Here is a 24,208-nt window from a genome sequence, read left to right as displayed (position 1 = left end):
TGGTAAATTTTTCATAGATATTGTGAAATTGAGGAAGATGAATTTCATTCGTTGCTGAAGTAAGAAGATAATTGAAGAACTAGGTAAATATGGCTTTTTGATACGATCAAACCAGCATTTATTCTAAAAAAAGAAAGAAAAAGGTCAGAAACATGAGTTAATTTGGTAGGCTTCTCATTTCCCTCTCTCGATCGGTTGATCCCCAAAATTTCCCTCTCGGGCCAGCTTGTCATCGCAGCCGGCGACTCGGCGTGCCCGATTGCATCATCGCGCGACTAGCCCCCGGCAACCTCCGAACGCCGCCTCCAACTCTCGACTCACGGTCGCACGTAACTGCTTCGCTCGGACGACCGTCGCAGTTCTCCCAAAGCCGCACCCGAGAATTCCCGTCCCGTCCAAACCGAACCAGCCCTCGTCTGCCTGGTCACCATAAGTAGAGAAAGGAAAGGTGGCTTCCGAAGGAGATCGAGTCCATTTCTCAGCCGTTGCAATCGGAGCGGAGACCTAATCGTTAGTCTCGCAACAGAGTATACGCTGTATTCTCGTTGTCGGCTATCAGTTCTTTTGCTCTTTCGGTTCTTCTCCACGAGATTCGTGATGCTAATCTCATCGCGATTACCAATTTTGTGGGGATTGGTCCTAAGTCTCCTTGAGCTCCTCGTGATTATTCAGTCGGTCTGATCTGTTCTAGGGTTTCTCTAGTCGTTCTTTTGCTGGAGGTATTCATTCATCGAGATTAGGGCTTCGTTCTATCTCATGGGAGCTATTTCCAAACCATTTTAAAGCTTCGCTGCTCCCTTCTCTATTTTTTATTTTTATTTTTATTTTGTTCAAATCTGCAGCTAGAAAGGAGCATAGCTGTACTTGCCGAATCATTTCAGGATGGATTTCAAGATTGGCCGCCTTAATCTCAATGCTGTTGCCCAGGTATCTCTCCGAAATTTTGCAATCATCAGTGCCAAGACTTATAGAGTGAATAAAGTTTATGTGCAGATGTCTTAAACCTTAAATAACTTGCTTGATCTTTTGTTTGACAATAAGATAAATTGGAGACTAGAAATTTCTTTTTTGTTTCAACATTGCTCTAACATGGCTTCTTATAGTTAGTTTGTGAGCATCCATTGCTCTATTGGGTAGATGGCTTTCCTTTGACAACAATTTGCATGCAGGGTGTTGGTGGATTTGTTTTCGGTAACGAGAACTCTACTTCAAACGAAGATAGGTATTATGGACTTCTACTTAAATAAGACTAATCTGTTAATCTATTTAATGGTTGACATGTATTTTTTGTTATATTTGAATAATGATGTGTTTGTATATATTCTGTTATAGTGAATACAATGTGATTTGATTTTAAGAAACAGAGTGTATTACATGCTTGATTTACTTAGTTCATGTGATTGAAATGTTGAATTTATTTCTGAGTTCGGATATAAAATGCAAGTTTTTTGTGGAAGAAAATATCCTGGTCATCCCTGCTTGTTAGCATCTGAGAATGCCATAACAACCTGAATTCTGAATGCTCCTGTTTATGCGAAGTTGTCACTTAGGGCACTATTCACAACTTAGCAACTTTGGAGATAAGTTGGAAGTAGTTCAAGAAAGAATGTAAGTTGAAAATATCATACTTGTGGAGATCTATCTACAGTAATTCCAAAATGCTCAACACAATACTAAAATACAGCTTATCATTTCCTTCATGAAAAACAGGGGGAACAACAGGTTATCTTCTTAGCAAATACTTGAAATGTTGAAAATGCTTGAAGATATTATCTTCTGCATTACTAAGTTAAGCTATTTTTCACTAAAATATGTTTGAGATTGATCTCTGAGTTTAAATAGTGTATCTTGTGGCTGGCTATTTGTGCATCCAAGTGATTAAATTGAATTCGATTGTTTATTTACTTGGGCCTGCCAAACATGAAACTTCTTCATGTTCGATATCTAGGTTTGTTCATATGTTGATTTACTTGGATGCCATATAGATATTTAATATACAATTATCTGTTGTTCTGGATTTACTATGATTCTCTGTTATTCCCACAACATGCTGTCTAGGAGATTTGATAGCTGGAAACTGGAAACTCCATTATAGAATAATCTCTCATATGGATCTTATTAAATGGTAGAACAGTTGATAGTTGAGAATTCATTTTTTTCGGACCAATTTTCTTTTATTTATTTATATCTTGATGCTATAGTTGAATTAAATCATCCTGCATCTTGTTTCTGTTTTCTGGTTCTCTCTCATATTTGTAATGAAAGTGGAGCATTTTGTGTGTAGCTCTTTTCTAAATCTCCAGTATGGGATGGTTTGATAATATAAACAATAAATATCATGGTCTCAGATGAACAAAGGTTGTTTCGATGGTCTACACTCCTGAAAGAGCACCTTCTTTATGAGACTGAAGATTCAACCTTTATGTTTCCACATGTTGTTTTAGAATAGATTTTATAATTGCACTGATCACTTTTATATTGATAGCTATATTGAAAAGTATCTCGATCGTATAAGCAATGGTGTACTAGCTGATGACAGGCGATCAGCTATGATTAATCTGCAGTCTCTTGTTGCAGAAAGCAGTACAGCTCAGATGTCATTTGGGGCTATGGGTACTGCTATTTTTAAGTCTATATAGTATATAACCTTCTGGTTCCAGTTAGACCTTATTTGTTTTTCGTTCCTTTAAACAGGATTTCCTGTTCTTCTTAATGTTCTAAAGGAAGAACGAGATGATGTTGAGCTGATACGAGGTGCACTAGAGACTATTCTGAGTGCCCTAACTCCCATAGAAACTGCACAAGGGCAGAAAAACGTGGTTCAACCAGCTTTAGTGAATTCAGATCTTCTTTCCAGAGAATCAGAGAATATTTCTCTTCTTCTAAGTTTATTGGTAACTAAGTGATGCCTCTTCTTCTTGCCTCTCCACCTTTTACTTATATTTTGGTTCTGTGCAGTCAGAGGATGACTTCTATGTCAGATATTACACCCTTCAGATTATAACTGCCCTTCTTACACATTCCCCCAATAGGTACTCATGCAAGAAAGTAATTGTGGTTTGTTCACCAATTTTTTTTCTTGTTTGTACCTATGCAGCTCTTATCTAATATGCAGAATACAAGAAGAAATTATTTCCATTCCTCGTGGCATAACTAGGTTAATGGATATGCTTATGGATCGTGAGGTTGGAACCTCAACTGTTCATTTAGTTTTATGTCAATGTTTTGGATGACTGTTGTTGTTGTTCCTAAATTACCTAATGTTAAAGAAGCTCTTATGGAGAAATGAAGGCGAAGATTTGGGGCTTAATTTAATTTATAGTAACTTCTTGTTCCATCAAATTTAGTGTGAGCTTCCCTCTTTAACAAGAGATATACTATTTTAGTGGTAGGCTTCATAGGATAGGATTTATTTCAGTAAACAGTTTTGTCTTGGTTAAATACCTATACAGTAGCCTTAGTTTCTTGTATGATTTTATATCTGGTTATGTAAATGAATCTGTTAATGGCTATAGATTTTTCAATTTTCATAAAGAACGGAAATTTCTAAATTCTTCCTATGTTTAAATACATTGTTGCTGAGAAATTCTCTCTTGGATCTTTATTTTCACTAAACTTTCACGTGATGCATATCTAGTTATACGATGACATTTCATAGGATTTATGCTATCTAAGTATGTGGCCTCATTGTATATACATTTTACGAAGTGCATTCCTCATAAGACATTTAGTATCTTTCCACATTAGCATGGATGATTCTGATATTTGTTCTTAATCTTTCCTCCTTAGCATTATTGCATCTATTTCTGTATAATTTAAATAGTATAAACTGTAGTCAGCACAAAATATTTATCACAGGCTATAGTTAATTTCAGTTCCTTAGCTCTTTCTTGTACTGGGTCAATTTGACAAACACTTCACTTCAGCTCACATCTAGCTTTCTCCTCATTTCAGATTTTCACATTATTTTCTAATCATTAAGCCTTCTGGATATGCACTTTCTTAGCTTGTATTCTGTGTTGTACTTTGACAACCCGGATATTATGATTGCTTATTTAGATTCTTGCTCAAATATGTTTTCTTTTTCTTTTTTATTTATTTTATTTTGTATGAATCCATATTAGCCAATATAACTTCTGCTTTGAGCTGATGGTTTAGTTCGTATTTTAGGTCATTAGGAATGAAGCGTTACTTCTGCTCACTTATTTGACACGTCAAGCAGAGGTGGGCCTACCCTATGATGATAATTTGATATTTGAAGTAATGTACCATTAGCAATTTTTCTTTAACTAGTTGCTATTGATCTTCAGGAGATTCAAAAAATTGTAGTGTTTGAAGGTGCATTTGAAAAGATATTTAGTATTATTAAAGAAGAAGGGGATTCTGAAGGAGGTGTGGTTGTGCAGGTGAATATTGTTTCTTCTATTGCTGTTTTTATTTACATCTTCATTCTGGTTTTTGATAAATGTAACCTTTTGATCCATTTGAATATCATTTTCCTACTTCTGACTGTGTCTTAGTGCAACAAATAGTAGTCAAGTTTCTTATATGCATACATTATACCTACCTTATTCCACTACAAAACACACCACCATGAATGTCTTATGCTTGTATAACATTAACAAACTCTTCTCCTGAAACATTGTGGACACAGAATGACTTCCTGTAATGATATAATGATAAAGAGGCCATAAGCTACTTTCTTTCATAACATTGTAATTAATTTTCAAGTAAATACTAAGAAGATCTCTTTAGTCTTTAGAAGATATAGTCAATGTGAATTAATTAATTGTACACTTTGAAATGAGTTGTAATTGTTAAACAAGAAATACTTCTAACTTTTTTTTTCTTGTTTTCTAACAACATAAGCTTTTGGGATAAGTTGTCATCCAATGAAAATTTATGATATGGTGTAGAAGGTCATGAGCGCATACCAGATTATAATATTCCACCAAATGTTCAGAGTAAAAAATTGTACTCCACAATCAAGTAGTAAATCAGGCAAGTCTATTTTCTTGGAATAGGAGCACATATAAAAGATTGATAGACAATCTAAATGAAAAATGTAGTTTAAAACCTTTTTTTATGAAAACTTGTGTAGCTGGTGAGATTTCTATTCCATAAGGTTAAGGCCACGGTTAAGAGCAAATCAACATAAAGTTACAATGAAAATACTTAGTCCTTAAGGTTACACAATGGTCTTCCACTTTTTTCATGAAATTTGTTAATGCCTTTTGTATTAAAGTGACAATAGTTTTTAACTAAGTCTCCTCACATTATTATCATGTTCTTATTGACTCTTCTGTTAGCTGCTCAAGGAATTTGTAACCTCTTGGTTTTCTGTTAGTCAATAGTGCGTCCAGGATCGATTGCCTGAAAGTGTTCATTGCATGTGAATAATATGTTTGTTGTTAAACAGGACTCTCTTGAATTGCTGAATAATCTCATTCGTAATAATACATCCAATCAGGTATTATTGAATTTGATCCTCTAGCAATAATTAATACCTTCAAGATTTTAAGTTATACATTGGAATTATATTTGGTTTATTAAACACATGATTCAGATGTTGTTGAAGGAGACTATTGGATTTGATCCTCTAGTATCGATATTGAAACTTCGTAGAGGCAGTGCTTACAATTTTACTCAGCAGAAGGTAAGAATCTATGTACTCTAGCACCTAGAGATACATGATGGTATCTTAGCGATGAAGCAGCAGAGCATTCACAATTTCTGAAACTTCTGTGATGTTAGACAATAAATCTGCTTGGTGTAATGGAAACTGTTCGGCTGCTTCTGGTTGGAGGTTCAACTAGTGAACCAGATAAGGATGCTAGTAAGCTTGCAAATCAAACTGCATTAGCTCAGGTGCAACATCTCATTCTTTTGAAGCTTATTTTATCTTTATCTGAAATGCAAATTTTCCATTTTGCAAATGAGCTCAGAAGAAAATTTTGGACTATCTTTTGCTCTTGGGGATTGAAAGTCAATGGGCTCCAGTGGCTTTGCGTTCTTCGGTAAGTTACCCTAGTTGTAGACATCATTTTTTTAATATCTTTCTCTTGCATATCAAGATGGGTCCATGTGCACATTGTTATTTTAGTAACCTAAGCTCAGCTTGTTTCGGAGTGCACCTGTTAATAATTTAACTATCCTTTTTCCTGAGTTATTTTTCTGCAGATTTGTATATTGCAATTTTTAATCTTTTCAGTTTAGCTCAAAATTATATTACTTTTTCCATTCATGTTTTATGCTTGTGTGAACTTTACTTTCAGGCTTTGCGATGCATAGGGAATTTGGTTATTAAAAATCCTCACAATCTCCTCATCCTTGGAACTAAGTTAGTTGGAGAAGAACCTCATCTTGAGCCTGCCTTGAGTGCCACATTTCGCGTCATTTTACGTGCCTCTGCTATTCAGGAATTCATAGCAGCTGATTATGTCCTCAAATGCTTCTGTGAGGTTATTTCTTGACTTCTGAGCTTCCAATAACTTCTACCATAACTGTTCAGAGTTTCCTCTCATTAAGCCAGATTTTTATGAATGATTTTCAAGATTTTTGGTCTGTAATCTCTTCTCATCATTTGAAGTATGTGATGATCGTGCATCTATAAGCTATGTTGATTGATTGATCACTTTCTATTGCTGTGGTGTAACATATTAATGGCATGGTATAACAATGTGGAAATTGATAGTAATAGAATAGAGTTCTATTATTCCATGGAAATAGAAAAGAGAATTTTTGGCAGACTATGTATATAGTGATATTCAAATTCATTTTAATTATATTAACTATAAATTTCTTTAGTTTCCTTCTATCATACACCTTCAACTTTAATTCATTTACTCACTCCATTCTAGTCCTGAAGTATGACGGGTCAAGAAAAGAAGACACTACATATTCATATAATACCTCAATATGATACCTGATGATTACATTGGCCATGTGAGATTAAATTATCTATTCTAAAATCTCTCAGAGTATACATCTAAGTTGATGCCAATTTAGTACATAAATAGGAAAAAGTTCTAGTATGTTCCACAATAAATATTGAATCACATTCTGTTTGGATGTAAATAGAGCTGGGTACCTGATTGTGTAATAGTTGAGATTGTGATCTTTGTTTGAATGACCTCTTGTTAAAGCCACTGCTAAATTCCACTAGTTTGGTTTGAAAATGTAACATTAGGAAAACTACCTTGTATAAAATACATTGAAAATGGCAATTTCTCATGCCTCGTCATATAAGACATATCAGATAATCACATTATCATCTGCATCGAAGTAGACCATTTTCTTATAAAAGATTAATATCATACTTTCTTTGATATAAAGGTATACCTTCGAAGAAAAAGGTATCTTAATCCTTCATGTGATGACTTCACGATCAGAAAGGAGATATCACAGTCAAAACAGTTAATTTTTCCTATGATGACATAACCGGCAGAAGGATTATCTTTTGTGTGCGCCAAGTTAGATTTTAATCCATTTAACTCTAATTGATTTGTAAGACTGATGAAAATCATTGATTATCCCAATAGCTAAAATAGAGGTAAAAGTATAAGTTGTTGCTAATGAGCTTGACTGCAGTCATCGACTCATTATGACAACTTATGTTTGTTAGACTGCTAAAAAAAAAGGCAGCCCGGTGCACGAAGCTCCCGCCATGCGGGGTCCGGAGAAAGGATCCATTGTACGCAGCCTTACCTTGCCTTTAGCAAGAGGCTGTTTCTAGGATTTGAACCCGTGACCTCTAGGTCACATGGCAGCAACCTTACCGTTGTTAGACTGCTATAGCTACTAAAAGTAACATTAGGTGTTTTGTATAATGAAATTTGACCTTTTCTTATTAGAACAATTCATTTGTCAGAAAAAGGAACATTCCACGAGCTAATAATATTTTGATCACAACCCATCATCTTGTTGCTGAGTCCACAGCATGGCTGTTTGAGTTATTAATGATTGTTCTGAATGTGCTCTTTGTTCTGTGGAATATCCTATGTTCTGCCCACTCAACAGAAAGTTTATTTATCATATCAAAAATTGCTTTGCATCTGTTTATCCTAATAGTTTCTTCTGTTTCTTTTGTGAAAATGAAAAGGGTAATTCTGATGGTCAAGAAATGTTGGCTTCCACGATAACACAACCATATTCCAATGCAACTATTGATTCTGGTGGTAGCATGCCTTTTGGAAGGTTTGCTGCAATATGAACTTTTCATGGACTAGCGTTTGTTTGGTCCTGCAGCATTATATGTTCTTGTTTGGATTTTATTCTATTAAGCAAGGTTCTTTATCTGGAACCTAATACTCTGGTTCTCACATTTTTGTTTGTTTGTTTGACATGTTCTTTTGAGGCAGTATGCTTTTGCAAGCTCTACTCTCAAATGGGGCTAATGGAGATCTTGAGGTCAGTTTAAGGTTCACTCCTTTTTAAGTAATCTTGTCTTCAGGATGGCTTCTCTAACATATGTCAAAACATACCTGCAAGATGTCTGACACTGTAGATATCTCTTTTTATCTTTCCTCTCTTTTTTTTTCATCATTATCAAAGACTGGGAACATGTCAGTTGCTGCTTGCTGGTTCTGCTCCATCTTTTCAATTTCTTCACCAGTGATTGATAGCTATTTTCTGTCTCAAATTTTATCAGCCACTTTTTCATAATTTATGTTTTTTTTTGTCCCATTCATAGTTTATGAATTGGTCTAAATATTAGGTTTCTGTTATACCTTTTATGATTTCTTTTTAATTTCCTTTCTTTTGTCTTAAGTTTCATAGGTTCTAGTTGATTACTTGCGTTAAATGAACTTGAAGGATTTCTGTAGTTTCTTATTTTTGCCATCCTAGAGAACATTCATTTGATGATCTCTATGTAGCCCATGAAAGACATTTGTTATAGCAACTTTCTTCCTGTGGTATGATCAATCGGAATGGTACTCACAAGGTTCCATGCACTGTCTTGAAAAGTTTTATTACATTATCTGTTTACTGCTGAGAAGTATACTCGCATTAGATTCTACATCATGCACTGACTTGCAAAAGACTTATTGCATGATTGCAGTAATTTTTATAATAGGACTTATGTTTAATTCCATTTTCCCTTTGTTGACTTGAACATGATATTCAAGAGTAAATGTTCAATTGTCAACTGCAGAAGTGTGCCAGGGCTGCATGTGTTCTTTCTCATATACTGAAGGACAATCTCAAATGCAAGGAACTGGTATGTACATTTTCTGACTGCACTGGTTCTTTTGTTTCCAACTGAACCTTCATACCCACAAATCTTATGAAACTGTATGTTTTGTTGGTAATATGGATGGTTGCAGCGTCTTTAGTTTATTACATATACAAGTTATCTGCAAATCGAATTGGAAAGCTGAGGTATCCCTAAAACATTTCAGGTTCTCAAGGTTGAGCTTGAAGCACCAGTACCATCATTAAGTGCACCAGAGCCTCTCATGCACCGTGTCATGAGATATTTGGCTATTGCAGCCTCATCAGGAAGCAATGATGAGAAGCAAAACCACAAATCTGAGGGAGCTTTATACATTCAACCTCTTATTCTCCAATTACTGGTCACCTGGCTTGCTGACTGCCCAAATGCTGTGAACTGCCTATTAGAATCACCGGGACATCTTACCTATTTGCTAAGTCTAGTATCAAACCCACAAGCGGGTATTGTTGTTCAGGGTTTGGCTGCTATTATCCTTGGAGAATGTGTTCTATACAATAGAAATAACGAGATCAAAAGAGATGCCTTTTCTGTGGCTGATGCTTTGAGCCAAAAGGTTGGGCTAAGTCACTTCTTTTCGAAGTTTGATGAGCTACAAAAATTCCTTTCACATCTTTCCACAGTAGGTCAACACAGCCAGTCGTTTGGAAGATCTAGTGCAGTTAGTACAGCAGAAGCTGAAGATGTCGAAAATGATGGTACAAATCAGAAGCATGAGCACCCTGTCCTACTGGAAATATTTGATTCAATGTTCATTAGATATGTGGATAAGCTTGAAGCAGAAATTAGACAGAGCATTTTAGGGATATATAGCAATACAAAAAACAAGGTTGCAGTACTGCCAGCTGAACTGGAGCAAAGTGATAAAGAGACTGATGTAGATTACATCAAGAGGTTGAAAGCATTTGTTGCTTCACAATGCAATGAGATGCAGGTCGGTGTTGAAATTTTGATATGATTTTCCTACAGTGAAGGGGGAAAAAAATTATCAAGGATCGAAAAATTTTATCCACTTCCCTGATTTCTCTTTCTTGCCTTTTTGATTTTTTCAATTTATGGTTTCTTTGTTTGATGAATTAACTAATATTTGTGGGAAATGATGTGTAGGACCTGTTATGTCGCAATGCTACTTTAGCTGAGGAATTGGTGAGGACTGGGGGTGCAACCGTTTCCCAAGGACCCAGTAGTGGCAGAGAAAGGGTTCTGAATGAATCTCTTCGCCAAGAGCTTCAAGAGGCGAGACGATGTGCTCAGATTCTTACAGCTGAGAAAGCGAAGATCGAGGATGAAGCCAATAACTACAGAAATCTTGCTGCAAAGCTGGAGTCTGACCTGAAAAGTTTGTCAGATGCTTACAACAGCTTGGAGCAAGTGAACTTCCGTCTTGAATCCGAGGCAGATGAGTTTAGAAAAGGTGGAAGTGTCCAGCATCCTGATATTGAGACAATCAAAGCAGAAGCAAGAGAAGCAGCTGAGAAGGAGAGTGAAGCTGAACTGAATGATCTACTTATTTGCCTGGGACAAGAGCAAAGCAAGGTGGAAAAGCTCAGCGCTAGACTGACAGAGTTGGGTGAGGATGTGGACTCACTCCTTGAAGGATTAGGCGATGAAGCTGGACTTGAAGGTGAGGGTGAGGGTGAGGATGAGGATGAGGATGACGATAAATAGTCCAAATAAAATTTTTTTGTGCTTCAGACGTGTCCATGTGCTCCTGCTTAATATCAGTTGTTGGTGAAAGTGCTCATTGAAAACAAATGTTGGTCGCTCTTGTAAATTATAACATTTGGTTCTCGTGTTCGCTTAAGTGAAGTGGATTTAAAACAGACATTCGCTTTAAAATTCTTTCTTTACTAAATTGTGCCATTCCGCGTTATATTCCAAATAAGCAAAATATAATACTTGTCTTGGATTTTGTGATCTTCCATTTTTATATGGTCTTAACAAAAACTCGAGCAACAGGGTAGCATGTGTCATATGAAACCGTGGTCGCGCTCCAGGTCGACCACGATCACTCTGAGGTCCCTCGTCTCTTGTTGTCCCCACTGAGGCAAACGCTCCTCCCTCCCTCCCCCTCTACGGCAGCGACGCCCCTCCGCCTTCGTCGGCGACCACCATCTCCTCCCCAATGCAAGTCTCATCTGGATCGAGATTCCGACCAGCATCGCCATCCGTTCACTGAGGGATTCCTTGCCCTCGTTGCTAAACATCATCGCCTTCACGTGCTTGCCAAAATCCTAATCGCTCAGTTCGCCTCGTTCGCGACTCCTCTTGTGTCGGAGAGATCATATGTTAGAAAGTAATATTTTCCCAACAAATTAATTTTCTAATAAAAAAATTAGTTTTTATTTGCATAGCTAGATTTGTGACTAATAAAGTTCTTTAAACAATCTTCTAGCTTTTGGCTCTTTGATTTGCTTTTAGATATATTATGCTTTGTTTACATATGTTCCTTGTACCCTTCATTAGTTTCCAGTCTTTATTACGGTTCGTGCACAATCCAAGTTCAACCAAATATTTGAAATCTTTACTAGCTTTCAGTAGGCTAAAGTTGCAAGTAATTGATTTAGGGTTAATTTTTCTATTTTGGACATTATTTCTTTAGTTTAATTTTCATTTTTTTTTACAACATTCTTTTGTTTACCTTTCTAAGCTTCTAGTTTGATTATGATGGTGATGATAGTATAAGTTGGTTTCTCTTGATCACATAACATTACTGTTCCACTTATGTTCCATCACCATTCAGATGATGACTTAATGTTTCTAAATCATCAAGACATCAGCTAGTGAATAAAAATTTAGAGTAAAGTTACACAGGTCGTATATGTCGCGTTTTCCCCCTCATCAAGTTTAGAAACTTTATGATGCAAGCAAGGAAGCTTAGTTCTTGATTTTTTTTTTTGTTTAGCTCCACTTGCATGCAGCTTCTTTACTAATCATTGTATTTCTTATTTGAACAAGAATCTTATACTGTGAAATTGATCTTGTAGCTGAGATAAATCGCTTCCAAACTAGATATTATCAGTTACTTTGTGGGCTCATATCATTTGTGTGCTTAGAATTATGATTGGGGAGTTAATATTCGTATCTGCCGAATTAGTGAAAATCCTTTACTTTCCTTTCCCACACACAAACACACAGAAGCCTTTGTCCATTTGTCCACATGCATGAACGAATGACTGATCAAACGTTGTTGCTGCCTTAAAAAATTTATGGAATTTGATGTTGAAATTAAGGAAAATGATTGGTAGTTAATGCAATATCTTTCAGCCTTGGTCATACAACATTAGGCGCTATCTGTTCGAGTATAAATTAACAATATTCGATAAAGATCATTTTCTCCATTTGTGAGCAATCAAAGAATGTCTTTTGTAACTGAGGAATTGGATGTATAGTTCATGATAATGGTTCCTCCTCACACTCACACAATATACCTATGTCTTCTACCATATCGATTAACTCTATACCATCTCTAGCTATACTGCAAGCACAAGAGAAATAAATAAATAAAATTATTTAAGTTTTCATTTCAAGAGGAGGAATTAATATCATTTTAATTCATTAAGTAACTAATATTATTTGATCTAACTCTAAGCTCTACAAAGTTTTCCTTGTTTACGAATCATTTCAACAGCAAGCTGAAGCTGTTAATTAGTAGTTGGAGGAAAGTGAAGCCTGGTACGCGTTGTTGCGTGACTCATAAATACACGGCATGGGCGGAGGATGGGATCATCCATCGTCACCCCTATGCATGCATGCTTGTATCCCATCCATCCGTATGGGTATGGCTCGGGCTTTAAATACGCCATGGCCATGGCCATGGCCCAGGCCTACTAGTGAGAAAAGGAAATCGTCTTCGTTGACATCACTGATCACCTCGAGAATTCTTGGTGCATGGCGGTCCCCTCGATGCCACCCCCTTAGCTTCCTTCCTTTTCGTTGGCACTTTCTTCTTGTTTGTCTATCTTAATTTTCTGCCTTCTTCGCAGAAACAATTCAAATCTTCTTGATTGTTCAAGCAGCCAGCAGATCGCGTATGGCGGTAGCTAGTGGGGTTTGTTAGGGTTCGTCGTCGACGACGACGATGTGCCTTTTGGCCTCAAAGTTTGACTTTAGATGCAAAAGGAAAAAGATTACCTCGAGTGGTGGACTTTGACACCAGCTGCAGTCAATTATATTAATTGCTATAGAATTCTTTGTTCTCCTCTATCACATAGTTACGTTATTCACCACATGATGCTTAATTATTTATGGATAATTAATTCTCGTCGTGAATCATTAATCAAAATTCTTAAATTACAGTTGAATGGTCGCATGCGTTCTAAGCGTACGTATCTGTTCATCTCTCTTATGGTACACGTTTCTTCCCAATATTTTCAGAACTAAATTAAGGTTCATGCATGGTTAATTAATTCCTAATGAATCCATCAAGGACATTAATTAATTAATTAATGTCTACTGCTCAAAAGCACGACAATCGCTGTTATCCATGAACCATACTGTTACCATTAATGGCGTTCTAATACATCTTTCAATCTTCTAGTTCTCGTGCTCCGCAACAAACAACTCCCTTCTCTCGAGAATTTTTTGTTCCTGAGCACGAGATCGATCGACACCCATACCTTTAGATTAATCCTATACGATTTGATGGTCTCTCTCCGTCCGTCGAGAGATTTCACTGATTAATTACTGAGCATGAATTAGTCTTCACGATCATCACCGCTTGCGGTAGCAGCGAGAGAATTAGCAGTAGCGAAGGTGATGGCGGCGGCGTCGTGGCCGGCGCCGAAGGAGCGGACGTGGTCGTTGAGGGACCGCTTGTGGCGGAACCGGGAGCCGCAGGAGCAGCTCCAGAGGCGGCCGCAGTTCTTCTCGTGGGTGCGCCAGTCGCCGCGCACCGCGAAGGCCTTCCCGCACTTGCGGCAGCCGAAGCAGCGCGCCGCCACGTGCTTGCGCTTGTAGTGCGTCTGCAGCGTCCGGAAGTCCTTCAGCGGCCGCGCCCGCGGGTGCCCCGCGCTGTTCTTGCACCCGGCCGCGCAGCAGTAGCACGGCAACTTCATCAGCACCACCCCTGCCTCCGCCGCCGCCGCTGACCCTCCCTTCAGCGACTCCCGCCCCTTCCTGTACTCCGGTCCGTGCCCCCACATATGCATCTAATCAATCCAAACAATTGCAAGAATCAAAACCGATCGAGCTACCACACACACACACATATAATATATAGATTATTATATATACAATTGATCGACATAAAATTACGTTTAGTATATACCTGCAAATTGTTGTACCTATTGAAGGACTTGTTGCAGACAGAGCAAGCGAACTGCTTTGGGCCAATGAGGAGTTGAGCTGGAGTAGGGATCCAATACCTGCTGCTGCTGCTGCTGCTGCTTAATCCATGAACGCCTGATTCCTCCTTCATGGCAATCCATTCTTCTTTCTGATCACAGATAAAGCTGCTCTTCTCTTCTTCTTCATCCTCCTCCTCCTCCTCATCCACAGCCGCAGCAGTACCAGGCAAACCGATATTCAAGGCCACATCTTGGTCAAAGCAGTAATTAATACTCTCTTCTTTCATGATCTTCTTCTTCTCTGCGGGCTCCTCGAGCTGGCTCAGCAGAGGCAAGCACTCTGCTTCATGGGGTTGCACCACTGTGAAGGAAGAGGAGGGTGGTGGTGGTTGGTACTGGAGCCATTGATGGAGAGGAGGAGGTTGGAGGAAGAATCCAAGGGAGGTGTACTCCATGGGCAGCGACTCCCTCAGGCCCATGTGGAGGACGAAGAAATGCTCGCTCGGGGATGGAAATGGAGGAGTTGGCCTTGTTTTGTCAAGGCATGCATGCATGGGTTGATGTAGGAATCAATCAATGCGTATGTGTGATGCGTGCTTGAAAGTCTTTGTTCATGGTGCTGGTGGAGGCCAGTGTCCCTATCAGCTAAGCTAGCTAATTAGTAATTAATTACTGCATCATGAAGGAATATTAGCAATGACAATATCAACATTGTCAGTGAGTCACTGATAGGGGTTGCTCTCATTACACTGTAAAGATTTTAGTGCTCAATTTTAGCATTTTCCTTTTAGTAAATACTTATTGTTCTATCAGAATTTAAACTAAACTTACTCTTTACTTTCTTCATGTCATTGCTATTGTATGTATATTGATAGTAGTTTCATATAGAGATGACGATACGTCTGGTACTGACATTAATTTTTTAGTACTACTCAAATCTATTTGTACGATAAACTAGCTAGTGTCCAAACATGTAAACTACCAAGGCAATTAAAATATTGTTCTTGATGGCACCGTGCAACGAAGACAAATCCAAGAGATAATAAAAGTTTTTGAATGAAATATTTGCAAGCGTGCCGAACCCCTTTACTGAATTGCTTATCGAGATCAAGACAAGACAAAAAAATTTGATAAAGAAACATAGAAAATAATACATATAAATATAGGCTTAAAGAGCACGAGTGAAATATAATGGAGATCGAGCATGCCAGTTTCAACTTGAATCATTCAACTTTTGACTGACATTAAAAGCTAAACACCAAAAACACGCATGTTTTGTGTTGGAAATCAAAAGAAAGAGAAGAAAAATGAGATCCTGATGATGTAGATAAAAGATAACTTGACTGAACTATTGATTAATTACTAAATAAATGTTTTTTTTCTTCTTTCGATTTAATTAATATATATAAAAGAGGAACCATCACTTTGACTCATGACTATAGTCCTTCACTATGCAATATGCAAGCAGAAGGGATTGGGTATGACGGTTAAGAAATAGTCTAAAACCTAAATCCTGATTAATCTCGATCCAATTTGTTTGGTCGACCTGACCGGGTTCTAGTTTGACCTAACTGGTCCACAGGGTCCGTGTAGTGTACTTGGCTTGACTGCTCAATTTGTCAAATCTCCACGTATTAATAAGATTAGATTCTCCAATTAAAGTGTGGAAATTTAAACTGTGTATCAAATTTATATATGAACAAGAAATTCAATCCATGAGACTGATTGGGATTTATCAATTTAACCAACCAAGACTCAAACTAAGAACCAAAACTTGAGAGCTCCGTATCAATATCAGCACAAGATTAACTAAAGAAACAATCTGCACTTAGCGTGGAAAAGTCCATATTGTTAATTTATTTCGACAACCATAGGGAACAAATCGACAACTATTGTGACCACAACAGATGTCTGTTGCCAGCAAATCTAATATTGACAAAATTAGACTAATGTTTTTGTTGGCTGCTCAGATACAAAAATTGGAAGAGGCAAAAATAAAAATGTGCATAAACAAAAATATGGTCGGTATGCTCACTCCAGTTGAACTCTAAGCAAACTTCCAGCTATTTGACCATAAAGGAGCTTTTACAGCTGCAGCCACCAACTGCACTTGGATTTGTTACCACCTGCAGGTTTAGCTCAATCAGTTGCTATTCCATCGACTATTAATAACGCAATGTATTATAGAAAATCTAGAGCAAGATCAATCTTCAAGTTTAAAGTATACTCAGATAGTAAAGTAATTTCCTCTGAAAACATATAAATATGATTGTCAAACGGTTGTCAAAAAAGGAAAAAAAAATATATGCCAATAAATTCTGAGAGTGACAGTAGAATGATAGGATTTGTTACCAAACAATTGATTGAATGAAAATTTAGTATTCTTCTGGATGATTGCAAGGGATCATGCCAAGAAAGGAAAAAAAATCACCTTTTGATGATAACAATATAATCTGTGTACCAATTTCGCATAAGGTACTCAGAAATGTAAATTCATGGATGGGTTAGCGTTTACAGACATCTATATCAAATTTTTTGCCATGTTTCTTGCTTCCTATTACTGCATAAGCAAACAGCAGAAGGTTCCTTTGTTCTCTTCAAGTTCTTTGGAAGGGGCAGAGAGCAAATTGGTATACCTGAAAGTAGTTGTTGGTTGACAACATACATTAACCATAGTAATCAATCAGTTGTTGCAGAAGTTAAACCAAACAAACAGCTTTTATTGTATCCACAAAGCCTCGATTACAATCAACGGGACAAAAATATACCTGAAGGTAACATTTCATCACAAGGATGATTCCTATATATGATTTTTAATTGCAAACTCACTGCATTGTTCTTATAAATCCAAAATAATATCCAGAATGAAATTTCTATGGCAATATGTTTAATTCTTATTTATTTAAGATGAACTTGATCTTCGTTTTAACTCCTCTTCAATCATCTTATTTTAAGAGGCAAGACAATTATGTTGGCTGTGATTCACGTATCTTTAACAGTAGATAAACTTTTTTTTAAAAGAAAAATGTATTAAGCCTTAACAAAGCCAATAGACCTGTTCTCTCAGCAAGGGGAATTGTAAGAAGCATATATGAAACAGAAAACCAAGATGATATGCATTAGGTCTTATTAGCTATACTGTCAGATATGCATGTACAGATGAAGTGGGTATCATTTGACAATGTATTTCCAATAGTGGGTGTTTACCTGGAATGCTGAGCGAATCAATTCCTCAACATAATCAACACTTGCTCCTTTGACAAAGTCATAAGAGACATTGTCCACCACCAATTTAACACCATCCTTCTCAAATATCCTAAACCACATTCACGAAATTACACAAGATAGAAACTAACAATTTCTATTAAATGCCCAGTTTATATAATTTAACTATTTCGAAAATAAATAACATAACCAACCTGTCATCTGAATCTTTCTTATCATCCAGACAAAACACATATTGGAAGCCAGAGCATCCACCAGTTTCCACTGCTAACCGCAGCATCTTGCCTTCATTGGATGACTCTGTAGTTTGCAACTCCTTCAATCTCTGAAAAAGAAAAAAAAATCTATCATATAAAGAAGAAATGACAAAAATGCAAAAATAATTGGTGTATGTAACTTCACAAGCATGCATGTGCAATCCAAATTAATCCAACAAATGCAATCTGCTTTGTTTTATTTACCATTCAAACACTTCCACTCACTTGCTGAGTATTTGAAATAAAAATATGAGCTGCATGCTTAGCTTGACAATGCATTGTGCCTTGAGATGATTCCTTTTATTACAAAACTATATCCCTACATTGAGGGTGGGTTAATTTAATCTTATCTCCTAATTGAACTGAACATAAGGATATATCATTACAGATAATAGCATTTATGTTATCTTTTCTCACAACCCACACATTCATTTGCAAATCTCAGCTACATTAGTTTTTATAAGCATGATTTCTTAACTGTTCAAAACTCTAAGTCTTAACCCATACAATATGATTGGTTGTGTCACTGTCTATGCCAAAAAAATTATCTCGAACGATAAGTTCATGTCCTATTGATGTGAAAAAAATAAGTAGTTAAAGTTGAGCCTTGAGATTATTCCTTTTATGAAAAAAATATATATTTCTTGAAGAGAGAGCATTTTTATTGCATTAAGCTCCCTGAATCTGTGAAAAGAGGTATACTATCAACAAGGAGAACATAGAAAATTGAAAAGTTGTGAAGAATTAGACGCATACATTAAGGTCCCAATTTTAATTAAACAGTAACCACTTTGTCATCAGAGTGATTGTACAAATACATAATCTTCACTAAGCAAACAAACTTTATATCCATGACTATCTGTTAGTAAATTCTTTAATTAAAGTTTCAGCTAATCGAAGAGATTAAAAATAACGGTAGAGATACTTACAAGAACAGCATACTAAGCATATTGATAACAGGGCAGAAAGCTTACCCGGACACAATTCTCCGTCATGTGGATGGCATCAGGAGAAGGCACCTCTCCGGCAGAACTCAGCGGCCGAAATTGAGACCGTCGAATTTGCAGCCGGCTGCGAAACAACGGCACCATTTGTCGCACTGCGTACCTCAGCATCGCTCGCCCAGAGTCGTAGAAACTGCACTGTGCCGTGGAAAATTACGGAGGTATTGAATCCAGAAACTTAAAATCATACGTACAACATAGCAAAAATTAGAGTAGCCATCATAGTTATTGGGATATAAATTCATCTACTAATCTCTTTGCTAACGATTGAGATAATTTAAAACAAAAAAAAATTAAACCTCAGAAGTCAAATGATGAGAGTGAAGCGCGAGAAAAATGGACAGAGGAGGCGGAAAGCCAGAGAGAATATAATGAACAAGAAAGGGAAAGGAAAAAAAAAGTATAAACGGGGGGAAAGTCGAAGGAATTGAAGAGGAAGAAGAAATACCTAAGTGCAGAATAGCCACGGCCAGAGACCACCGGCGTTGGCTGAGCGCCGGGAGAAGCAACGGCTAGGGCTCACTGAGATGGGCGTGTTGTCGAGGGGGAGAATGAAATCCAGGCATTGTTCTTTCTTGGTGGCCTTCTCGATTATTCCTTTGAAAGTTAATAATTAAATTTTGTAAACCAATTTGACATCAGCGACAGTTTGGCCGAGTGGTCTAAGGCGCCAGATTTAGGCTCTGGTCCGAAAGGGCGTGGGTTCAAATCCCACAGCTGTCATTTTTAAACATTTTATTATATATAATTATTGTTAACTTTACTAAATTAAGTCAGATAATTTGCAAGTAATATCTGTAGTTCTGAATTTAATATGTCTCCTAACAGAAAATTATGCTCATCAAATTATTAAGGAAAATATTTTTTGAAAAAAAATACGCATCATCTTACATTTTATTATTTTCATAATCAAATTTCATCGTGTAGATTAAGGTTTATACAACATCTACTACATTTTTCATGGTTTTATTGTATAATTTAATAGTACGAAATAAATGCGGATGCAAATTAGAGCTAAAATCAAAACCTAATAAAGCATATACATTTTCCTTTTTTCCACTTCTTTCATCCCGTTGACACTCCTAATTGGACTACAAATTCAAATGATTTTCTTTTTTGTGGATCTCGAATTAGAACTTTATTTTCTTTTCGAAGGTAAAGTGATTTCACCCGTACAAATCTGTGTCTTTCTAATTTTTACCCAATCATAAAAGAGATCTCCAGCAAATCTAGCACTCTGACGTGACAAATAAATAGCTGCGCATCTTCAGCATCCAAACTCTAAAGTCAACCCCCATTGACTTTGCTTCACTTGCGACCTAACCTATTCAGAAGCGAGGGGTTCCCTGGACAGAGGAGGAGCAAAGGTGAGTCATTAATCGCTCGATTGGCCGCCGGAGTTGCCATTACCAATCGGTAGCGGAAGGTTTTTAACGATTAATGCATGGATTAAAAAAGAATTTGAATTAAAAAATTATAATGTTTATTAAATGTAAATTCCAGAGATAATGTTGCTTACGGCACTAGAAAAGCTAAAGAAACAGTCAACGAGGACATATAAATATATGTGTGGGTTGTCGACGAGAATGACGTGCCTTTACACTTGGATAGGTACTCCTTTTTTTAGTGTTTGCGGTTGCTTCGTGACATTGACACAAAGTAGAAGAGTAAGCTCGTTTGGTGAGTTGGTACGAGGCAATTAATGCGTAGTTTGTCAAGTGCATGCACCATCTTAATTCTTCAAAAGTAACATGAATTTCTAGGTCTCTCTCTTTAAGAATAATTAATCCTACTTAGCAAAAGTATATTAATGTAAATTAAGTGTAATTTACTTCTCCAAGTATTTCTTTCCTTGAAATAAAATAAAAATGAAGAAACGGAGCCGATCATTCATCCCAACACGTTTTCCACGTTAATGCGAATTTAGTATTCGGCGTGGAGTCAAACACCACACTTCACTCGGACAGCAGCGTGCGGACGGTTTCGCGGAGTGGGTCCCGCGATCCGACGGCTAATATTCGATCTGGATCTCGTCACTTCGCGTCGGTTTTCTTTTATTGATTCCGTGGATAGGCGACTGGCTACGTCGTCTTTCCGCTTCTTCTTCGAAGCATCCACTGTTCTTCTTTCCTCATCGCCTCTCTCTCTCTCTCACTATAAATTGTGACCGCGTCCACTGAAACCAGAACCAAATCGACAGACAAACCCGAGGATCGAAGCAATATGCCGTCGTGGGAAGCGCACAAATCGTCGGCCGGCGGCGAGTCGGCCCAAATTTTGATCCGGTCCGTCTGGGCCGACAACCTCCAAGCCGAGTTCGACCTCATCAGGGAGGCCGTCGAGCGCTACCCCTTCGCCGCCATGGACACCGAGTTCCCAGGCGTGATCCACCGCTCCCGTAAGCATCCGGCAGTCCTCACCGCCGCCGAGCGTTACGACGCGCTCAAGGCAAACGTCGACGCCCTCCACCTGATTCAGGTGGGACTCACCCTCTCCGACGCCGCCGGGAATCTTCCGGATCTCGGCGGCGAGGATGGCGTTCGCTACCTCTGGGAATTTAACTTCCGCGACTTCGACCCCTGCCGCGACCGCCACGCGCCGGAGTCCGTCGAACTGCTCAAGGCCAATGGGATCGACTTCGAGAAGAACCGAGCGCGTGGGATCGACTCCCGCCGCTTCGCCGAGCTCCTCATGACGTCCGGGCTGGTGTGCAACGACTCCGCGGTTTCGTGGGTCACGTTCCACAGCGCATACGACTTCGGCTACTTGATAAAGATCCTTACTTGCCGCGACCTTCCCAAGAATCTGCCGGAATTCATGGTTCTCGTTAGGATTTTCTTCGGGGAGAGGGTATTTGACATGAAACACATGATCAGATACTGCGACAGTTTGTACGGGGGGTTGGATCGAGTCGCTAGCACGCTCCAGGTTGGCCGGGTTGTGGGACGGTGCCACCAGGCAGGTTCCGACAGCTTGCTAACATGGCTGGCCTTCCGCCGGATGAAGGAGATCTTCTTCATGGAGGACGACGGCGAGAGGCACGCCGGAGTTCTCTACGGTCTGGAAGTTTGCTGACATAGGAATTGCAGTAAATTATACAATGTCGTCCATACATCACATGCATGTTAATTGGTTCTTTGATTAGTAATTTTTGAGTTGATCCTTGGCAAAACTTTCCTTCAGTTGTTTGATTTAATTACCATACAATAGTAAATGGCGAATTAGCACCTTAATTTAGATCTCCAGGGGATTTTGGATACTGAAATCTGACTAACAATGCATCATTAAACAACATGAGTTGATAACTGCATGAAACTTAAGTCAACTGGTATCATTTTAGAACCATTGCTTGCAATAGAAACTCTAGTAAACTACATAAAACGAGTCACAGATAAACACTATTTTGGTTTATTTGGATGAACAGATTCCATGCACCAGAGGACTAGTTTTATTGAAAAGATCAAGCTTTTGCAAGCTTTTTGATGCATCTGCAATTTGACTCTTAAATATTCAGCACATATGCTACCTTGCTTCATGTAATCATCATATGAACTAGGGGTTTTGCTCTTTGTTTGAAAATGAATAGGATGTACAACAGTTCCTTCATCTCCATAGATAATCAGATGAAAGTACAAATACAAGTCTAGAACTAATACAACAACATCTGCATATAGGTGTTGGCTTTCATCATCTAATTCTAAAATTATTAGCCAATACCTATATTGAATTTTGATAAGCTTCCAGGCCTGTTTCCCTATTTGTTATCTTTCTCTTTCAATTCTTTCTTTTACTCTCAGCTCAGGCTTCATTTAAGAATGTTTTTGGTTGAAATTTCCTTGAAGGTCGCCTAGCAAAAAGACATGATTCCCAATAGTAATTGGAAGACAAACATATTTCTTTAAATGAAGCACAATTAAGTTGTTATACTAGGTATAATTTAAACTCTAATTAGTTGACTGTATGCTTAGACAGAGACACGATAATTCACTTAGATGCTTAATTACTTCATGGTTGTCCTCTAAACCAATCACCTGTATTTTCCTGTTTGATCTTCCATGATTGAGGTGTCGGGGATGCCATTGCCAAAAGGAAATATCAATGTCCTTGCCATAAGGAAATAGGATGATCTGATCTGAACTTCCAGCTGAGTCACGACAGCTAAGAGATCAGTAAGCAATGTTGAATGATCTTCTACCTAAACCAACAACTAAACCTTTCCTAATCGCAACCACTACTCCCTTCCACGTATATGTACTGCTCAAATCGAGTGATCATTCATTTTTTTTCTACACTTCCACTGTTTCTCTCCCACCTTCCTCCAACCTAATCTGCCAGCCACTATTAAAGCCTCAGCAAGAGTCTGGTGGATCACTCCTAGCAAAGAAACCAAATGGCCGGAAAAGTAACCTTCGCTGCTTCTCTCTTCTACAAGAAAAGAGACCCCAAACCAGTCTCTTCTCCTACTTCTAATTGGCTTTGGCAATCTGGTACGGGAAGAAGGTCACTTCAGTTGGATTCAAGCGAGTCGTGCTTTTCAGGCTCATCGGAAGCAGAGACGTCCTCAGCAGCGGAAGCTGCTGCTGTCCTGGCAGTCGCCCGCGGAATGGGATCCGACAGGTTGTTCTTTGAGCCGAGCAGGACAAGTTCACTGGTGGATGAGGCAGTGAAAACTGAGAGGCTTCAGTTTAAGGGAAACATCGCCGTGGAATTGGATTCCGAGGACCCATTCTCTGATTTTAGGCTGTCTATGGAAGAGGTGGTATCGGCAAATGGAGAAACGAAGGTGCAGTGGTTAGAAGAGATGCTGTGCTGGTACTTGAAGATGAATGCAAAGAGTTACCAGGCGATCATAGTTGAGGCCTTCCTGGATTTACTTCTGAGTCTCGCTTCTTCTTAGAGAACGATGCATAAGAAGATTGTATTTTGTCTACTAGCAGTGCGTTGAATCTTATATTCTTTATCTCTTTCGAAGAAAATCTCCTGTGAATTCATGGAGGAACCTTGCTGTTCCTTAGACTATTGTTTACTGTTTAGCGAGGGAGAGTAAAAAAGATTAAAGGCAGGCAGGTGCGTCCCTTGAAGCTGCTTGTTTACTACATCTGCTCCACTTTCCGGCGCAGGATCAACGCTTTGCCTTCCATTCTCCCTCCTCTGCAAGAAAAGCATCTTCCCTGCTGCTTCCTAGCCCAATTTGTAAGAAGT

General features: G+C 38.2%; 5 protein-coding genes and 1 non-coding gene across 8 annotated transcripts; 4 read left to right on the top strand and 2 right to left on the bottom strand.

Moving 5' to 3' along the window:
- The first annotated feature begins 200 nt into the window (after positions 1-200).
- On the top strand, positions 201-11,084 carry LOC141839023 (golgin candidate 6). 2 transcript variants are annotated; one of them, XM_074726672.1, is made up of 19 exons: positions 201-510; positions 843-927; positions 1,170-1,222; positions 2,486-2,613; positions 2,695-2,894; positions 2,959-3,032; positions 3,116-3,185; positions 4,171-4,224; positions 4,311-4,406; positions 5,420-5,470; positions 5,567-5,656; positions 5,755-5,868; positions 5,946-6,017; positions 6,276-6,461; positions 8,102-8,196; positions 8,361-8,409; positions 9,155-9,220; positions 9,402-10,166; positions 10,340-11,084. In XM_074726672.1, exons 2-19 carry the CDS (start codon positions 883-885, stop codon positions 10,898-10,900), a joined length of 2,769 nt encoding a protein of 922 aa, XP_074582773.1. In that variant the 5' UTR covers positions 201-510; positions 843-882; the 3' UTR covers positions 10,901-11,084. The 2 variants fall into 2 exon arrangements, with proteins under 2 accessions (XP_074582773.1, XP_074582772.1); XM_074726671.1 differs by having other exon boundaries at positions 201-719.
- Positions 11,085-13,715: 2,631 nt separating this feature from the next.
- LOC141839307 (zinc finger protein WIP3-like) lies at positions 13,716-15,060 on the bottom strand. Its single transcript, XM_074727028.1, has 2 exons — positions 14,502-15,060; positions 13,716-14,382 (listed from the first exon to the last, which is right to left on the bottom strand). The coding sequence occupies exons 1-2, from the start codon at positions 14,997-14,999 to the stop codon at positions 13,930-13,932; spliced, it is 951 nt and encodes a 316-aa protein (XP_074583129.1). The 5' UTR covers positions 15,000-15,060; the 3' UTR covers positions 13,716-13,929.
- A 1,288-nt stretch (positions 15,061-16,348) lies between these two features.
- Positions 16,349-19,542, bottom strand: LOC141839308 (iron-sulfur assembly protein IscA-like 2, mitochondrial). Of its 2 annotated transcripts, none has more exons than XM_074727030.1 (5): positions 19,455-19,542; positions 18,977-19,139; positions 17,940-18,070; positions 17,728-17,836; positions 16,349-16,646 (listed from the first exon to the last, which is right to left on the bottom strand). In XM_074727030.1, exons 2-5 carry the CDS (start codon positions 19,115-19,117, stop codon positions 16,584-16,586), a joined length of 444 nt encoding a protein of 147 aa, XP_074583131.1. In that variant the 5' UTR covers positions 19,118-19,139; positions 19,455-19,542; the 3' UTR covers positions 16,349-16,583. The 2 variants fall into 2 exon arrangements, with proteins under 2 accessions (XP_074583131.1, XP_074583132.1); XM_074727031.1 differs by having other exon boundaries at positions 18,977-19,144; positions 19,455-19,536.
- A 107-nt stretch (positions 19,543-19,649) lies between these two features.
- TRNAL-UAG (transfer RNA leucine (anticodon UAG)) lies at positions 19,650-19,729 on the top strand. Its single transcript has one exon. It is a non-coding gene; the product is annotated as a tRNA-Leu (tRNA).
- A 1,455-nt stretch (positions 19,730-21,184) lies between these two features.
- Positions 21,185-22,251, top strand: LOC141842323 (putative CCR4-associated factor 1 homolog 11). The gene has a single exon (XM_074730532.1). It carries the CDS (start codon positions 21,230-21,232, stop codon positions 22,079-22,081), a length of 852 nt encoding a protein of 283 aa, XP_074586633.1. The 5' UTR covers positions 21,185-21,229; the 3' UTR covers positions 22,082-22,251.
- An 876-nt stretch (positions 22,252-23,127) lies between these two features.
- Positions 23,128-24,062, top strand: LOC141842123 (transcription repressor OFP13-like). Its single transcript, XM_074730340.1, has one exon. The coding sequence runs from the start codon at positions 23,397-23,399 to the stop codon at positions 23,901-23,903; it is 507 nt and encodes a 168-aa protein (XP_074586441.1). The 5' UTR covers positions 23,128-23,396; the 3' UTR covers positions 23,904-24,062.
- Positions 24,063-24,208: the final 146 nt, after the last annotated feature.

The sequence above is a fragment of the Curcuma longa genome, chromosome 11, assembly GCF_044706935.1.
Source record: "Curcuma longa cultivar G26 ecotype Majalengka, Jawa Barat chromosome 11, ITB_CL_G26_1.1, whole genome shotgun sequence".
Classification (NCBI taxonomy): Eukaryota; Viridiplantae; Streptophyta; class Magnoliopsida; order Zingiberales; family Zingiberaceae; genus Curcuma; species Curcuma longa.
This window is presented reverse-complemented; position numbering and strand designations above follow the sequence as displayed.

Bases quoted from the DNA above. Each gene is read 5' to 3' on its own strand.
- LOC141842123 (XM_074730340.1), top strand. From the start codon at position 23,397: ATGGCCGGAAAAGTAACCTTCGCTGCTTCTCTCTTCTACAAGAAAAGA.
- LOC141842323 (XM_074730532.1), top strand. From the start codon at position 21,230: ATGCCGTCGTGGGAAGCGCACAAATCGTCGGCCGGCGGCGAGTCGGCC.
- LOC141839023 (XM_074726672.1), top strand. From the start codon at position 883: ATGGATTTCAAGATTGGCCGCCTTAATCTCAATGCTGTTGCCCAG. The intron at 2,614-2,694 runs GTACTGCTATTT...TCCTTTAAACAG, and splicing joins GATGTCATTTGGGGCTATGG to GATTTCCTGTTCTTCTTAAT. The intron at 5,869-5,945 runs GTGCAACATCTC...AAATGAGCTCAG, and splicing joins ATCAAACTGCATTAGCTCAG to AAGAAAATTTTGGACTATCT.
- LOC141839308 (XM_074727030.1), bottom strand. From the start codon at position 19,117: ATGCTGAGGTACGCAGTGCGACAAATGGTGCCGTTGTTTCGCAGCCGG. The intron at 18,071-18,976 runs GTAAGCTTTCTG...TTTCTTTTTCAG, and splicing joins TGACGGAGAATTGTGTCCGG to AGATTGAAGGAGTTGCAAAC. The intron at 16,647-17,727 runs GTAAACACCCAC...CTAAACCTGCAG, and splicing joins TGATTCGCTCAGCATTCCAG to GTGGTAACAAATCCAAGTGC.
- LOC141839307 (XM_074727028.1), bottom strand. From the start codon at position 14,999: ATGGGCCTGAGGGAGTCGCTGCCCATGGAGTACACCTCCCTTGGATTC. The intron at 14,383-14,501 runs GTATATACTAAA...TGGATTGATTAG, and splicing joins ATAGGTACAACAATTTGCAG to ATGCATATGTGGGGGCACGG.